The following is a 15227-nucleotide window of genomic DNA, read 5'->3' as shown; positions in this document are numbered from 1 at the left end:
GATTGTTTGGCTGTGCACCTGTGCCACCATATAATCAATTGGAATGGTATGTGGAATTGGGAACCCTGCAATGAAGTCATTCACAAATCACCGATCATAGTAAAGCACAAACAAATATTATTTCCTTCAACTTCAATATTCATTCTACAATCAAGTGTGTCATAATAAACGCAACACCAACCACTTGCATGAGCAAAGAGGAACCCTTTGGGGCATCTTCGCCTCTTATGTACACAAAATCAACTGAAACCAAAATGTATATGACATCCCAATACAACATTGCCTACTTGCTTACCTCTTCTTCTTTATCCTCGTCCATTAGAACACAAGACATATTTCGCCTGTCTAGACTATCCTCACTTATTTTGTGATCTTCTATCAAGCTTCCTTCTCTCTGCATCTTTAGGCCCATATTACATACACTTAAAAAACCTGGCTTCAGTGGGAACAGGGTGATCCGGTACCAACTCATCTTTCTTTCCGGCTTCACCCGTACAATGTTGTCTTGCAACGTTACAATACACACTAGCGAAAGAAAGTTAAAGATGGCATGCAATATATTTACACAGGAACAACATCAGCATTTTGACTCTCATCACATGTCATGATGAGACCTTCAATGTACATGGGAAGAAAGCAGCGGGACCACCGGCACCCTGTTGAGGCTGGCTCTGTCGATGGGACGATCATAAGTACATTATCATGGCGCTGAACTACCCCCATCACGCTTACAGTGCTCCCTTCTTTGATATATCTGACATACAGAGTTTCTTTGGTTAATTCAAGAGCAATCCCTTTTAAAGCAGTGACATAGCATAGTCCCAGATCTGCCTCTTAGAGAAGCAAATTAATGCTCTGCTCCTTGTTATAAATTTCACAAGAAATGGCTTGCAACCTTACAGTTCCTATTTATGGTTTAGAGAATTTAAGGTTCATGGCTTGAGGCAGATCAATTTACAGCTTACCCTTCTTTCAGGCGCATGATGCGGTCATCACTGGAGAGGTTTCGCTCAGCTAGCCAACGTAGAAAACTTGGAGACAATTCTCGGTTTTCCTTGGTTACATCAACCACAGTAGCAGGTCTGACAAATGGGGCAACCTTTGCACCATAACCTGCTTTTACAAGTGCTCTTAACCCTGATTGGAAGTCTGATATATAAAAATCTGCCACATGTTTCTGTTCACAAGGGACAATGAATTGGTCAATATTCTGATAATAAAAGTTTGTTAAAAACCTGAGGACAAGTAAATACACACTTCTAAAATTACTTCTGCTAATCCCTTTGAACCGAGTTAAGCAGACAAATGAGTTTCAAATTTAATATTGATCATGCAGGGATGAATAAGCAGGGAATGTGAAGATTCTAATCATGACAAATAAAATGCACCATTTAACTTGATTTCTAGCCTGAAACACAATACTCTGGACAAAAACCACACAAAGATATGATAGTTCATAGCAGCATGTAGGGCATGATTTATCATGAATAAATGACTTGTAGCATCAAAAACTTGTGTGCTTAAAAAGAGAATGAGATGCAAGCAAATACACCCATAAGAGCCCATGAAAGTTAGGAACTCTCTTGGTAATACAAAGTAGTTTGACATATTACCCATACTTTACACCAAGAACCATCTAAATGGAAAAAGGCACTGATACAGGTAATTAGTTGCACAGCAGTTCATATACAAAGGTATAGATGAATAAACTTAGGTCTTAAGCATGATACTCTTCCGTCATTAATGTACTTACTACAAAACATTTAACTTCATTTAAATTTTGAATCCTTGGATAGTAACTACAACAGTTTCCTTCAAAGGTGAAACTAATATAACATTTTCAACTTTTCTAAGTACATGTTTCCCAGGGATCATTTGAGGTTGACACATATCACTATAACCATGGTGTAGGATATTTTCACAAATTCCATGTCTTTCAACTTATGTTCTCTACTATAGGTGTTAAGTTTGGTTTTGGGGCTCTCTACTATAGGATATTTAAGTTTTATCCATATAATTAAATATTGAAATCCATCCATGAAAAAATAAAACAAAATATTTAAAGTCTCTACAACAATTTTGCTAGCATGAGCATGTCTTGCACCACTGTTCCGGCTCCCAAGACCAGATAAAGGAGGGTTGGCATCAGTTTGGCAGCTGGCACTAAAAACCTGACAACCAAGGATCTTGATATGTCTTTTCATGCTCGTGCTAGGGCAATCTCAAGAAATGGCACGCTTTAACAATGGATATGGTATTAAACATAACGAAATGGCAAAACAGGATTCATATAGCTGACCCTATATAGTTGGGGGCTTGGATGATGATGATGACTGAAAGTCTCTATAACCCAAGAAGTCGAGTTGCAGAGGACAAATAAAACAGCCCATGGCTCACAAGACATAAGAAAACATTACACAAAGTTTGTTATTCCTAGTAAAATATTCTAATTCCTAGGTATCAAAACATTTTGCCTTCTGAACCACTCTATTGCACTTCATTCTACCTGTAAGGCAATGGATTTATATTAGTGCATTAACCGGGCTGACCCAACGTGAACCCGAGTCAGACCAGACTAGTTCCAACCAATTGATAGTGGGGATGATGCATGAACCAAAAGAGTCAAAATTGGAACTTTCTGATTTGTCATATATTTTTTATTTCATTAGGGGTGATATTAGTCATTTTGTTACTTTTTGTGGGGTCTGGCACTCTGGCCTCGGAGACTGATGTTGTCATAGTTTATCTTTAAAATTTCAAAGTCATCAAATAAGTAGCTATCTTTGAGTTGAAGTGGCATACTTATTGCTATAAAAAAAAGTTTCATACTTATCAAAAGAAAAAAAAAGAAAAAAAAAAAAAACAGATGCATTACTGTAATTTCTGTTTTCTTAGTTTGAGTGACCAACCTCTAGACTATATATGATGTGGTTATGTTATAGAAATTAGAAATCAATTAGTAATAAATGCATTCGGTTCAATTGAGTAATTGAATTCTTATATTGGTCTATGCTAAGACAGGTAAGTGACTCCCATGCCCTAGAGTGATTCTAGGCCCCTGGTTTAGTATTTTCGGCTTTCTCTCTTCTTTATCTTCCCATCATTTCCCTAATTCAGCAAATAACAATTATAATCAATAATCCACAAATTTTTCATCAAAGTGGAGGAGCATTCAACATCTCTAAAGGAGTAAAATTGGTAATGGTGCATTTCTCCTATTTCATTAGTTTCAATCTTTTCTATACCAGACCATCTCTGAGAGCCCATGTATTAGCCATCTGCACTAAGTCCTTGTCATCATCCACATTAAATTCAAACCCAAAGCTTTGTTTTAAATGCTCAGAATACCTTCAAATTAAATCGTCTCACACAGTCCACCATCCCAAACATCAAGGTTCAAAATATTGGTGTCGAATCATATCAGTAAGCTTGGATATGGATATGCACCACAATACACTTGGACAGTTGGATACATTGGGGAAACTCTTATAAATCCCAAACATACATCAATAACAATAAATCTAACCTTGAAATAAATATGAATGAGGTATAAACACACAAGAAATACAAATTTTCATAGTTTATATGAAGAGATACATTACAATCATTTACTAAAAATAAATCAAACAATGTTTGAACTTCCAATCTACTAAAAACTCACTACAAGGCACATTAAATTTATTATTGAGGAAAAGAACAGGAAAAGAGAGGGAAGAAGAGAAAGGAGAGGGAGAGAGGAAGGAAGAAGAAAACAAATGGTGAGAGAAAAAATAATAGGCTGGTAACACCAGAACTGATACATCTATATATATACCCTTGTGGCACACAACTAAGAACATTACATCAATTTTTTTTTTTCACTCTTAGAACCAGGCTTAAGGCTCTATTTGAAATTTTCTTTTCAATAAGTAAAAAGATTGTATATTAATAGTCACAAGAAATAAACAATACAAGCATCCCACGGAGAGGCACGAGACACTACCTCTCACTTAGACATTAGAAAAACAGAAATCAATTACAACTGAGCCCAATACAAGCCATCCTTGCTTACCCCTTGTTTAGCTAATCCATCTGCTATAGCATTAGTTATTCTCCTAACCCAACTTCTCATGTTCAAGTTCCTAGTCAGCCATTTAAATTTCTTCATCTCACCTCTATAACACCAAATTATCGAGTCTGGATCTTTCTACCAACCAACCACCAGCTTTGAATCCCCTTCAATCTCCAAATTTGCCACACCCAGTTCACTTGCAATCTGTACCCCCTTTCATGACAGCAAGCAGTTTCGCCCTCATAGAGTCTCCCGATCCCACAGCACCAGATAATAGAACCATAATGTTTCCTTCCTTGCTTCTCAACACCCTCCCTATACCTAAGGGGCCTGGATTGCCTTGGCTACTCACACCAAGGTTTAATTTCACGAAGTCTTCAGCTGGAGGTGTCCACAGAACCTTTTCTTTTACTCTTAAGGATGATTTTTTTGCCATTGCCTTCCAATTTCTCCATAAATCATCAAGGAACCAATGAGAGAAAGAATCCAGTGTCCAAAGCCAATGTATCACCCTCACCAATATACAATCTCTTACATCTTCTTTACTTCTCTCCTTTCTTGAGAAGATTCTAATGTTTCTTTCTTCCCCCAGAGTCCAAATCATTACTGCTCTAGCACTTCTCCACATGATTCTTCCCCTCTTTTTAGGCCAAATCAAGGTAGAAGGGTCAAAAAGCTTATCTACCTCCGCTGGCAAGGTCCAACTGCAACCATACAAAGAGAAAAGCCAGTTCCAAATATCTACAGCAAAAGGACAGGAAATTAGTATGGAAACAGTTCTCTTCATTCAATTTACATATAGTGCACCAGTTTGGGGATGAGCACATGAAAGGTCTTCTTTTTTGTAGTGTATCAAGAGTGTTGATCTTCCCATGATACACTTCCCAACAAAATGCTCCAACTTTAGGACGAATAGGCCAACACCACACTTCCTTCACAGGGAAAGGTTGAGAAGAAGAGGACAAGCAAAGAGATTTAAAGAAAGAAGCACAAGTAAAAGACCCTTTAGGATGAGGGACCCAAATACACTTATCCGGTTTAGTAGGATCAAACAGATTCAAGAAGTAGCAGCAACCCATTCAGCTCTGCAATTTCAGCATCTCTCAACCCTCTTCGGAACCCAAAATTCCAATTGTGACCCAAAGGAAGAATAAGATGAGTCATAAAGTCTGACAGACACTTATTTTATGCAAAGAGACAGAATAAAGAGAAGGGAACAAATCCTTGAGAGCTGAACAGCCAATCCAGACATCTTTCCAAAATTTTGCACCCTCCCTAGAACACACATCATACCTGATGAAACTGAGAAATTGGTGAAGAACACCATGAATAGCTTTCCACAGTGAGGAAAGGGTAGCCCATTGAGACACTCCTGCGTCCCATCCAGAGTTTACCCTGCCATGAATGCTAGCTATCGCATCATGCCACAATTTATCCCTCTCCAAAGGCCACCTCCAAACCCATTTTCCTAAAAGTGCTAAATTCATCTTAATTACATTACCTAGACCCAAACCTCCCTCTTGTAGGCCTTTAGTCACTATCTCTCAACTTACCAAATGATCCTTCTTCTCCTCCCCCGGTTCCCATAAGAAATCCCTCATCACTTTCTCAATCTTCCACGCCTCCTTCTGTGGGATCCTAAAACACAGACAAGTGATATAGTGGCAAGTTTGCCAAAGTTGATCTGATCAACATGATTCTCCCTCCCAAGTTTGCCAAAGTTGATCTGAACAGCGTGATTCTCCCATCCAAAGAGATGTAGTTCTTTCTCCACACTACAAGTCTCTTTGCACACCTTTCAACAATCAATGAGTTTGATACATCATTGATAAATCCATCTTATAGTTCTTCCTAACCATGAAAATGATTTAGAATATATAAAATAAATTATTGGCATAAATTATTGTTTTTTTATAGTTCTTTCTTGCAAATAAAACCATTTATAATTTTTTATAATTTTCTATAGATTGTTGGAACAACCCATAGAAGTTGTCAAAAAAAGAAAGAAAAAACAAATTTTTGACCTATGCTGACAACAATTGAGCTATATCAGCTGTCACTTCTGTTGCTATAACCTTTAGCGGTAGTCATGACCACTGCCATAGGCCTATGATCACCGGCATAGGTCATATTGTTTTCCACTCATTCCACATACACATACCTTTGGATACATGTAGAATACACTCCATATCGGACGTATCATGTCGATATTTGAAACCTTGTAAACATCTTTATAATGTTTCATTAAAAATGGCATCTCTACATTTAATTTCTCATTTTCTAAGGCCAATAGAGAGGTTGTAATATAAATCATTTTCTTTTAGTCTTAAAGTCATCTTAAACCTTTCTTAGCCCATTTGTTACCCTCTTAATCTCAACCACGAATCATGGTAAAAAAGGGTCCCTATGATACCTGAATGTTTATACATTCCTAGCACGCTAATGTAAAGCAATATTTATTCAATATATGACAGCACATACAACACAGACACTTTAAGAGTATAACATTAACACTTCTATAACATGTAAAATAATATATTTATAGATATCCAAAGATTATTTAAATTTGGTAAGCTATGACTAGTAAGTATTAATAAATGAAACTTAGGCTCAGTTTGGAAGGAGTACAAATGCAAATATGTACAATACAAATACATACAAAATTATATAAAATATAAAGGTTTTGCACTCTACATGTTTGTATTTGTACTCCTTCCATAGCTCAGTTTGGGAAGAGTACAAACTACAAATACAAATGCAAAACTTTGTATTTGTAGTTTGTACTCTTCCCACACTAACCCTTGGATGCAAAAACTAAACATAAAAAGCATGACCTAATTGTATTAAGTGGGAAAACTTACCAGCATGCTTGTCTAGGATCCTAGGTATTCATCAGCCATACTTTGTTTACCATATTCAGGTTCATGTATATGTCAATATTCATATCTAGGCATCATACGTATCCGCATACCCATCACCCCCATCCCTGGTGGCAGTGGGATTTGATCCCAAGTCTCCGCTACAATGAGCCAGTGACCCCAATCCTGGTGGTTGCTTTTTGGGTTGATCATGCTCTGCATCTAAAACTAGTCGATGCATCCTTCTCCTTTTATAAAATTTCCACTTGATCACCAGTAAATAATAATGGTAGTAACAACAATAACAATGGCATGAGGAATTGTTACAAGGACTATTTTGTGGCTGAAATCCTTAAAGTTCTTTGCAGATTATTCCTTTGAGGATTTAATGGGGAATTGGTCTGCAGTTGCCCTCACTTCCTTTAGGAAGCCTAGAGTTCAAGTAACTTGGACTCCGCCGATGGAGGGTTTTGTTAAGCTGAACTTTGACGGAAGTAGTCAGGGTAACCCAGGACCGTCTAGGATTAGTGGTGTACTGAGAAATGAGAACAGCAACATCATTGACTTTTTTTCGGGACTGGTGGGAATAGGAGACTGTTTTGATGCAGTTTCCAAATTACATTCAAAAGGAGGGGAGTGGGAGAGAACAACATTCCAAATTACGTGAGGCAAAGCTTTACCTCATGGGGCAGGGCTTATGTTAACAGTGAACAAGCATTCATTTACTCCAAAGGATTCTCACCAAATTAACGATCTGGACCTGCCCATATCATCTCTCTATGTGACAGAAATGTGGTAGGTCAAAAAGAAAATAAGCCTAAACTATCCAATTAAAAATATATTTCTAGTAAAGATATGCTACCATAGCCAAACATGGATATGGATACAAGAAACAGGGATATGACCCTTCATTTCCTACAATTCTATATACAAATTGGGTATGGGTATTCCTAGGATTCAAATTGGATTGGATGTACTTAAATCCAAGTTTGAGCCAATTAAAAATAAGCAACATCCAAATCCAATCCTAAATCCAAATAGATGTATGGGAGGTGGACTCAACTCTGATCAGATTTATTGGATTTTGGATTTTATCCAAGTCCAATGTATCTGTTAGTAAACTACAGCAATGGAGGAATAACAACAGCAAACTGTTGACACATGCCCATATACATGTCCTTTCTGACACATTTAGGCCGTCCATCGTACATGTAGTTGTGTGCCCCTAAATTTGTGTTAATAAACTTTAGGGGGAAATGCACATCATAGTGCATAAGACATATTCACAGATCACACCCAATTTTAGTATTGTATTTCTAATAATTAGATGTTTGTATTCATGAAGGAAAGGAGGGGTAAGTAACCCTTGATAGTTGATACAAAATTTAAAAAGAAAGAGTGGCCTTTTGACAATGCCAGATTTACATCAAGCAAAGCTGACCATTAGCTGATAAAAAAAGGTACAGCTAAACAGGAGTTAAAACTCAAAGAAGGTAAGGTATTTGTGTTAATAAACTTTAGGGGGAAATGGATGTTGATAGGTAAATTATGAAATGGTGAAATTGATGCAGCATTCCGGTACTTCAAGAACACAAAATCAGCCAACCAAACCAATGGAGCATGTGGAAAATAAACATTTGTGTTTCTCCACCATAGATTGAAAGAGAGAACCGTATTTGAACAAAAAAATATATAAAAATAGAGCCTAGATACCACTAAGAAGCTAAACAAACTAACCTCTGAATGCCTAACTCCCCATGAAAATGGACGGTGCTTGGAGCTTGCAGACTTTCCACCCCATCCTTTATACTCATACAATTCTGTAGATACATATACACACCTGGGCACCCTCTGGTACGACGACTCTAATGGAATGCTGCCACAGGTAACAACCTACAGGAAAGACATACAATGTATTACCTTTCAAGATTTTTTTATGTATTTTGAAAGAGATGATAACTTTATTCAAAAGGCAAGAGGACAAAATGAAAGAAACAAGTATTACCGATTTCAGAAACAAAACTGTAAAACAAATTGCAGATATTCCATTGCAGAATTTGATCTATACTTGGATTGAGAAAATGAAAGAAACAAGTTTAAAACCTCACAACACAGAATACTCTTTTTCAGATAAAATAGAATAAAGATAGAGAGAACAAAACAGAAATTTAGGATCCAATAACTCGGTTTTGCCAGTAAACTAAGTGCCTGTTTAGGAGGGCTTTCACAAAGCAGATTCTGGCATTACAAGGTATGCCCCACGTGGAAAGCCTTCAAACCATGTTTATTAAAAAACCTGGAAAGCCAAGAAAACATGTTCATGAGACAAGAAACCAACCATCCAGTGAAGCTATTCCTAGTAGGCTTCTCCAAAATGGCTCAGTCAACTCAGCTCAAGCAACACTGTCAGTTAAGCATCAAAAACCACAACCCTGTCAACAATCAACAAGATGATTATGGCTCCAGCAGCTCTGGCATGGTTTACTCTGATCTATGCTTTCTCTGTAGAAAATGCTAGATGACACAGACACTGTTTACAATTTTGTTGGACAAAAACTAGCCAATAGGAATAATTGGACTAGAAACCAAATGTTTACAAGATCAGAGGTTCAGAAGTACCAATATTTTGCAAGCTTTTGGACATGAATTAGTTAGTCCCAACTCCAAAGTCCAGACCAAGTTAAGGTCTCTAAGTTTCCAAAAACGATTAAGGTTACATTGTAGTTTATATTACCAACAAACTCGATTTACCCTATGCACGATGGGTGAGTTGAGTTGCATAAATAAGGGGTTCAGCTTGCAATGCAAGTGCATCCTTTCTCTAATTCAATGGCTTAACCTCCAAGGACAATTCAAACTTTTCCTCATATAGTTCATCAATATACTTTTTTATAATCTCTAGTCCATCAATATATGAGAGTCCCTCTCAAAGATGTTTCTCTCAAATCCCATTACAAATACTAATGCAAGTCTTTGGAGTGATGAAAATAGAACAGTGTAGTTAAGGTGGCTAGGCAACAACTAGATGCTTTGGACTAGCAAGGTGAGTTGATGTCTAGGTGACAAAAATGAATAACTAAATACATACATATTTTGTATTGTATGAAACTATGAATACATAAGCACTATGGCATTTCATGTTAATTATAAACTATTAATCCCCATATCAAATCAATAAATGAAGAGGTGACTACCAAGACTTGATTTTTAGAAATAATGACAGGACTTTTTAATAACTTCCCTTGTTAAAAGGAAATCACTAATGCAAAACCCTAATTTACCTCTACAAACACTACTATGAACAAAGCTGTATTGTACACGCTCATATGAACATGTTATAGGGGCACAATTAGTTATTTGTCCACACTAAGATGTTAATATTTATACCACCCACCTAGTTATTCACCTAGGGCTGAATCTCCCCAAGGCCTAGATGCCTAGGTGACACTTTTAACTATGCTGAAATACAGTAGTTTTGATCAAGCCTGTCAACACTACCAGCTTCAAGTAGAGTAGGAATGTAGGATAATGATTCACATTTCTTGAAATCTCCACTAATCCTTCATGCAAAGGATTGCCCTAAGAGCATCCATCAATATTTAGTCTAGTGGAATTCCTTTGAATGGGCAACAACATCTGCATAACATCCAATTATCCTTTTTTTTCCTTCTTATGGGTGGAGGGAGGGGTCCAGACCTTGCAGCTATGACAAATAAGCCCAGTGCCCTGGTGGATATTATTACACACATCACCTAATATACCTCTTCTATTTCTGGAATATCCAAGCAGACCTCTTCACTTTATCATACTACAAGCTTAAGGAGCAATTGAAGGTTACCCCCTCAGTTTTTTTATAATAATGATCAAAACAATGTCAGTACCCTAGTAGGTCATTTTCAGTTAAAAACATAAAATGAAGTGTCAAACATGGATTACTCTTACAGTGACAAGCCTTTAGCAACACAATCTAGAGACAGATAAACCAAAACAACTATTGGATCAACATTAAACAAATCCATCTACAATATCGAATAATTGACAAAGAGGCTAATCAAAACATATTTTTCAAGTTACCAAACCCTTAAAACATCATTATTACCATTTACTTTCACCCACCATTCCATATTCAAATGCAAAAACTCCATTTTTCTATTCCTCTCCTTCTAGGGGCATATTTTATGTTTTTGAATGTGTTCAAATATTTTCTCTCTCACATAAGCTCATGTCCTTTACTCCTTTATAGGATTTTTTTCTTGTCCTTTTAAAACCTTTGACCAGGAGTGTTGGTCAGTTAGGTAAGGTCGTAAACATGTCTTCACCCTTTCAGGTCAATCTTGGTTAGGTCTCGGTTGGGTTCTCTCAAACAAATAAAAAAACACTATAAATATCACCCTCACTAAGAATAGCGGTACTGTTCATGACTCATGAGGCAGGTCAGGTTCAGTAATCCTATCCCAATTAGACAGCTTCATGTTGGAATTACTTCAGGTCAGGTTCAGGTTGAGCCAAATCCATGCTGAACCTGAACTGCTGGCATCCTACCTTTTTTTTATCAGTACCACTGGCATCCTACCTTTAATGTGCACCAGATCACTCCTCTTCATTGTCTATTCATTAATCTTCTTTCACATGGCCAAACATCACAGTCAATTTCCTTTATTGTTTCAGGAAGGCAGTAATTGATGGAGGTGTTGGGAAGGGTAAGCTGTTTTAGACTTTTGGGGCCCCACTATTTCAGGTTAACAATTAGGGCTTTTCCCCTTTTTCTTAATGGCATGATCATGACAAGTTTAGTTGTGTGTCTTGTTACCATTTTTTTGATGAGTTATGTCTTGTTATAATAGCTAAATTCAGTTCTTGTTTTGTTCTCTATCTTGCACTCTACTCTCTTTTTTATTGTTTTTTGAGAATTAATTTTTATTTAAATCCAAAAGGTATCAACAGCAATACTCCTATACAAAGTACAAGTACAAATTTTCAGCTCATGTAGAACATTTAATCAAACCTTTGGTCCTTCTGATGTGAATCAAAAACCATATCATGACACAAGTTGAAGTTTAGCCTATCAAAATAAACAATAATGGACGCCCTAAAGAAAATGGCTTGTTCACCTTGCCCATCACTGATCATGACTCACCTTTCCCCCCCCCCCCCTCCCTACTCCAGCAGATTTTGAAAGGAATGAAATTCCGTAACATCCTAAAACAAGATATTATCCATTCTTTAGTGGAAGAATCCTAACAATTGTTATTGATATCTTCCACCATGGAAACAGCAAACCTTCCCCTCTTTTCCAAGATCCCAAGCTACTTTATATGCACAATTTTCCATGATTAAACATTAAAATTTCAAACTTCAAATGCTAAATTCACAAAAAAATGTTGCATGATTTTTCCAGACTGTACTGACATAGAAAAGGACAAAAGGACATCAATCTAAGAAAGGAGGTAGTGTGAAGATTCAATCACTTGCGGTTAAAAAATTATAACCAATTAGGACTCCAGTGAACCAAATAGTGTTACCAGAAAAGCCACCAATAAGCACCAAATAACTGGTACCAAGGAAGGAAAGGAAAATGATTTAGCCAAACGCCTTTCCTACCTGGATAAATGCCAAACTTTTCAAGCAATATATAAAAAAATCATTGGTTCAATTAAGAAGCTAGCTTCTCAGTGTAGATGAACTACACAATGATCTTGCTCTCACATTCCAAGTCCATTTTGTTGAATTTCACAGAACCGGGCGGGGAATGAATTAAAAAAGAGGATAAGAAGCGTAAGGTATAATATAATAGCAAGCTAAAAATTCACATTCAGTAAGAATTGAAGTATTGTTGGTGATGAATGTGTTTATATGTTATATTCCCAAAACCCATAGAGAATCATCAGTAACTGCCGCTGCTACTACGAATTCTGTTAAGATTTGGCAAAATTCAGAGCATACCGCAGCTTTAAAGTATAAAATCAACAAAACATTCTAACTTTCAGAACTTTAAAAATGACAATAGGAAGTGAACCATAATAAATTGTCGAAAGAGGAAAAGGAAGAAAGAAAATTACCCCCGTGACCTTGACATACTGTCCATTTTTAGCACCTCTAAGCTCCGCATCAGGATATCTTCTCAAGAACCCTAACAGTCCTCTCATTCCCCAAGTATAATTCCAGCCAACAAGCAGCACAACCGGCAGTAAAATAGCCCCAACCACCACTAATATGACCGGCGTCTTCACCGTGACCATCATAAATCCGCCCACCAACAAACCCATGACCATGACCCCAATGAAAACCCACATTATCAACTTAGACACCTTAAACCCGAATTTAACCTCCTCAGTCAGACTGGTAACTGCCGCACCGTAGGTAGCCTTGCTGATAGAAGTCGATGTCTCCAACTGCCCAGAACGCCGGGTCCCACCGCCGCCCGAGGAGCCGAGCGGACCGGAGGTGATTAAACCAGTGGGCTGTAACGGCATGGGACCAGAAGATTTCTTCTGCAAGGGACCGGAACTGGAAGATTTGCTGAGTGGGCCGGAGTTGGAAGCGGATCGGAGGGATCCGCTGTTATGCTGAGAGGAGGAGGAAGGGCGAGAGGTCTTGGACGAGGGAGGAGCATTGGAGGAAGGATCGACAGCGATGTCGAACATTTTGCCGAGCTCGCCCGATTTCTTGACGTCGCCGCCGGTATAAGGGACGGCACGCGACGCCACTGTAGGTGGGCGTTCCTTGAGTTGTTCCGGGCGGCCTGAGACGTAGAGGCCATTGCTGAGCTGGTGAGATGGAATTCGTGTTCCCATGAAACGAGGATTAAGTAGAGAGAGAGAGAGAGAGAGAGAGAGAACAGTGAAGTGTGAGAGTGAGTGGGTGTGTGCAGGCAGGTTTTGAAGACGGTGGTGATTGTGGAGAAGGAAGGAGGTGATGGTGGTGGGGGATGACAATTTAAAAGACGAGTGTGGGGCTGTTATTTTCTGATAATGCCGTGCATATCCCTGTCTCGAAATGGTACTACAGTATTTGTTTGCTACTTTGGCGAGCCTTTCACCCTGTTACCGTCTTCGGAGGTTGACGTTTTAGTACCCATTCTGTAAATTACCACTTTACCCCTGCTAATTTCTTTTTTTTTTATATATTTTCAATTTCTGAGAAATCGAATCCCATTCCCACACACGACACCAGGCTACAAAAAATCGATCGAAGCAAACCAAAATCTAAACCGTAAAAATAATAGGGTAAATAAATAAATGGTTGGTCCATTCCTGTTCCATGGCACGGTCCACAGTGAAATGTTGACAGAGGATATGCTTATCATACGGCCGGGACCACTTTCGGATAAAAAAATAAAAACGAATAGAAAAATAATTAGGTCCAGCTGTGAGGAGGGTCCCTCAAAGCCCCGTTGCCTCCCTAAACCTCAAAGACAGAGCATTTGTTTAGGGCTGTTCAGGGGAGAATTTCAATTTTCAAGCTTAGAAAGAGTAGGAGAGTAGTCGGTCGGTCACGTCCTATGGCAGCAGCGTAAAGACGATAATATCCTTTTCACCATGCAATTACAAAATAGAATATATATATATTAAAAAAATAATGAAAACAAATGAAACATCCTCTGAGCTCTGTGATTCTCACTTGCCGACGAGCATCCGAAGTCGGAGAGAATGCTTTAAATTATGAAAGTAGGTTTTTGATTGTTTGGAATGAAAGTTCGGCTTTTGAATTTTGATTTCTCTGATTCGAAATCTCTCCTTGATTGTGCATAACGCATGTACAAGCTTATTAGCTGACAACTGTCCAATCGATCTAGACCGTTCAATTGAAAGCCGCGGGATGTCGGACGGCTCGTGTTTGATTACATTGAATGGGATTCCAATCGCTTTCAAGCTTTTGCACTCCTTACAAGATTGTGAGGTGGGTGGATACGACTAATGTCGGCCCGATTTTGCTTCCTTTTTTTTTCGATTTTTAATCACAGTTCCAAGTTTTCAAGCAAACGTTTTCAGTTTTCTTTCAAAATGGGAATTAATTTACCAATTACGTATGAATTGGATCGATTATGGAAATGTCATCAACCGTAAATCGTTTCCACTCTTCTGGGGCTGGGGGGTGTGGATACTGTTTTGGCTTTTTTCGTTAGTCAGTAGTTGGTAGTGGTAGGGGGATCGAGTAGGGAGTAGGGACGTAGTAGACGGATGTTTCTTTCACAATGTTGGTGGTAGGGCTACGAGGAAGGAAGGAGAGAGAGAGAAGACATTTTTGGTTCTTTTATATGATTGATGATTTCATCCGAGTCCGACATCCCTCCTACTCCAGGGTCCAGCGTAATTGTG

General features: G+C 38.1%; 1 protein-coding gene across 2 annotated transcripts; it reads right to left on the bottom strand.

Moving 5' to 3' along the window:
- Positions 1-97: 97 nt before the first annotated feature.
- Positions 98-13819, bottom strand: LOC104594127 (Ubiquitin-specific protease family C19-related protein). Of its 2 annotated transcripts, XM_010254286.3 has the most exons (4): positions 12969-13816; positions 8647-8802; positions 966-1177; positions 98-754 (listed from the first exon to the last, which is right to left on the bottom strand). In XM_010254286.3, exons 1-4 carry the CDS (start codon positions 13701-13703, stop codon positions 562-564), a joined length of 1296 nt encoding a protein of 431 aa, XP_010252588.1. In that variant the 5' UTR covers positions 13704-13816; the 3' UTR covers positions 98-561. The 2 variants fall into 2 exon arrangements, with proteins under 2 accessions (XP_010252588.1, XP_088758040.1); XM_088901914.1 differs by lacking the exon at positions 8647-8802 and having other exon boundaries at positions 12969-13819.
- Between the last annotated feature and the right edge of the window lie 1408 nt (positions 13820-15227).

Source organism: Nelumbo nucifera, chromosome 1, assembly GCF_055504915.1.
Source record: "Nelumbo nucifera cultivar China Antique chromosome 1, China Antique-T2T, whole genome shotgun sequence".
Classification (NCBI taxonomy): domain Eukaryota; kingdom Viridiplantae; phylum Streptophyta; class Magnoliopsida; order Proteales; family Nelumbonaceae; genus Nelumbo; species Nelumbo nucifera.
This window is presented reverse-complemented; position numbering and strand designations above follow the sequence as displayed.